Below are 2,571 nucleotides of genomic sequence, written 5' to 3'. Positions count from 1 at the left end.
CCAAGAAACAATTGAATTTCATCCATTATGTTCATTTCCTATATATTTTGATGATATAATTAGTTACTACAGCTGATTTGTTGTACTATTTATAAATCATTTTTAAGTTGCATGAAATTTTACCTCATTGTAACTTTATTAGAAGGCCAAGCAACAGTGCAACCAACCGCTTCTTCAATTGTACTCATATGTGATGTTGGTCTCCATAAATATGCAGTAGGTTTCTTAGCAACATCAACCCAAACTCTCATTGCATTAGGCCCAAGACGAAGATGATGCACCTCACATAAAGGATCACTAGAAGACCATCGACCTTCTGCAACAATTTCTCCACTTCCATTCCAATCAAGTAAATTGCAAGCATTGTTTTCAGGAGTGAACTTCAGATTATTAACACTCTGTTACATGATAAAACATATATTTATTTATAGATAATATTGATACTTAAAAAATTAAAAGTGAAATGATAGGTAGTAATTAAAATTGTAGTTACCATAGGAGAAGGCATGTGTGACTCCGCTTCACTTGGTTGAGTAAACCCCTACAAGTTTGAGAATAATTTAGTCATTTATAATTTTCAATGCATAGAGTAAAATAAACAGAAGTCAATTAATTTAATTTACCTGAATGTTTACACTTTTTGCAATAGTATTAATAAGATTCATCATCTCAGACATTTTATTCTTCATCTCAGATTGACTTGATTCCAATTGTGAAATATGGTCATCTCTTGCTCTTAGAATAGCTAACTTTGTATTAGTTACTCCCCTCCCATTAGCTAATGATCTACCATTCTTGTCAGGACCAAATATGATAGTGAGAGCATCTTGTACAGTATTCTGTGTTGTGCATGAATCTGGTTTTTCATTTGCAAGAACTTGTAGCTTCTCCTATAAATCATTTCAAGTTGACTGTTAAATAAGTCTATGTGCATACAAATACATATGTTTCTACAAACAAAGGGTAAATTACTTACAATAACTTCAGCAGCTTGTGCATTCACAGGTTCACCATTCTTCTTTGTGTGTGTCTTTAAGAAAGCTTGAACTCTTGTTACAGGTTTTGAGCTTTCCCTACTCTGTATCCAAGTACATTTTTCAGAAAGAGAACATATATTTTCTTATGTTTAGCTACCAAAAATATTTATTAAATTTTTACCATGTCATCCATTGTTCGAGCATATCCTCTCCTGCTGCATGTATGTGGGAGTTGTTTCTTCCTCATCTCTTTAAACTTATTGCTAATCGCCTAAAATAAATAAGAAATGAACCAGCGATTGAACATACAGAATACCAAACACTCCAGCAGTAAAACAAAAAAACTAAACCAGTATTCTAGCAATAAAACAGTAAACACAGTACACATAATAGTTTTTCAACAATAAAACAGCAACTATGGCAGCAAAGAAAAGAGTATGTAATACACACTCCAACAGTAAACACTCCAGCAGCAAAAGAAACATACAGAACCAGTATTCTAGCAATGAAATAGTAAACACAGTACAACTCCTCCTGAACAGGGATGGGATGGTTGGTGGACTGTGAATGGTGATAATAGTGTCTCTTGAATAGCTTTGTCAAATAAATTTAGAAACACATTTTCAAGAAGAGAATTGGAAAAAAATAAATCATTTAAAGTACAAAAGTTTCATGAAAACAGGGCAGCAACTGCTCACATAATTTGAATACAATTAAGCCAATTGTAAATTTGGAATCTGAAATTTGTTTGTGGTTGCAAGAGTTCAAATTTAGAGCATAAAGATATTCTAAAAACAAACCATAATTGTAGTCCCAATGCAGCTCTTGAGGCCAATAGAGTTTAACTTTCATATGTGCATATCAAGCCAAGACAATCTAATGTTGCTAAGATTATGCAGAAACTACTAAGGATTTCTACTGCCTTAATTTGATCAGACCTGAAATAGTTTTAATTGACTGGTATAGCATAATGCATTGTTCTAGAATAAGAATATTATATACTCCATAACACCAAGAAAAAAATATCTTACTTATCCAATCTCTTGATAAACATTTTCACCTAACCAGATATTGAACTGGGTTTTGTTTTCTCTATCAAAGCCTAAAAAAAAGAACCCTTATCTGGATCATCAACTAAGCCATGACAAAAGAAACTACACCCTTGGTTGACTTGCTCTTTTTTATTATTTTGTCTGTTATACTTTTACATCAAATTCATTCCTAACAAGTTCAAAAATAAAAAAATTAGCATAACAGCCTCTTAAACTATTTGATTTAGTAAATTAGTTCCTAAATTATAAAATATAACAATTAAGTTCCTGAATATGATTATTTTTACTGATTGATTGTATTGCATTACCAAATTGATTTATATGTTAAATGAAACTGTTAACATGCCTCATATGATATATCTTTTTCTGTTTTTGTTAAATTAAGTTTAAATGTGTGAAATGAGTGATTCTGTAAGAGAAGATGTAAATGGATCGAATCTCTCAAGGAATTTAAGAAGTAATCCCAATCCAATGTCCCTATGACTTATATACAATAAGATGGAGTGGAGTAGCATAAAAAAAAAAAAAAAAAGACCAACAGT

General features: G+C 31.4%; 1 protein-coding gene across 1 annotated transcript; it reads right to left on the bottom strand.

Annotated features, from left to right (window-relative positions):
- Positions 1–390: 390 nt before the first annotated feature.
- Positions 391–1,289, bottom strand: LOC133779955 (uncharacterized). Its single transcript, XM_062219850.1, has 5 exons — positions 1,159–1,289; positions 977–1,078; positions 624–890; positions 494–541; positions 391–396 (listed from the first exon to the last, which is right to left on the bottom strand). The coding sequence occupies exons 1-5, from the start codon at positions 1,222–1,224 to the stop codon at positions 391–393; spliced, it is 489 nt and encodes a 162-aa protein (XP_062075834.1). The 5' UTR covers positions 1,225–1,289.
- Between the last annotated feature and the right edge of the window lie 1,282 nt (positions 1,290–2,571).

Source organism: Humulus lupulus, chromosome 5 (genome assembly GCF_963169125.1).
Source record: "Humulus lupulus chromosome 5, drHumLupu1.1, whole genome shotgun sequence".
NCBI classification, from domain to species: Eukaryota; Viridiplantae; Streptophyta; class Magnoliopsida; order Rosales; family Cannabaceae; genus Humulus; species Humulus lupulus.
This window is presented reverse-complemented; position numbering and strand designations above follow the sequence as displayed.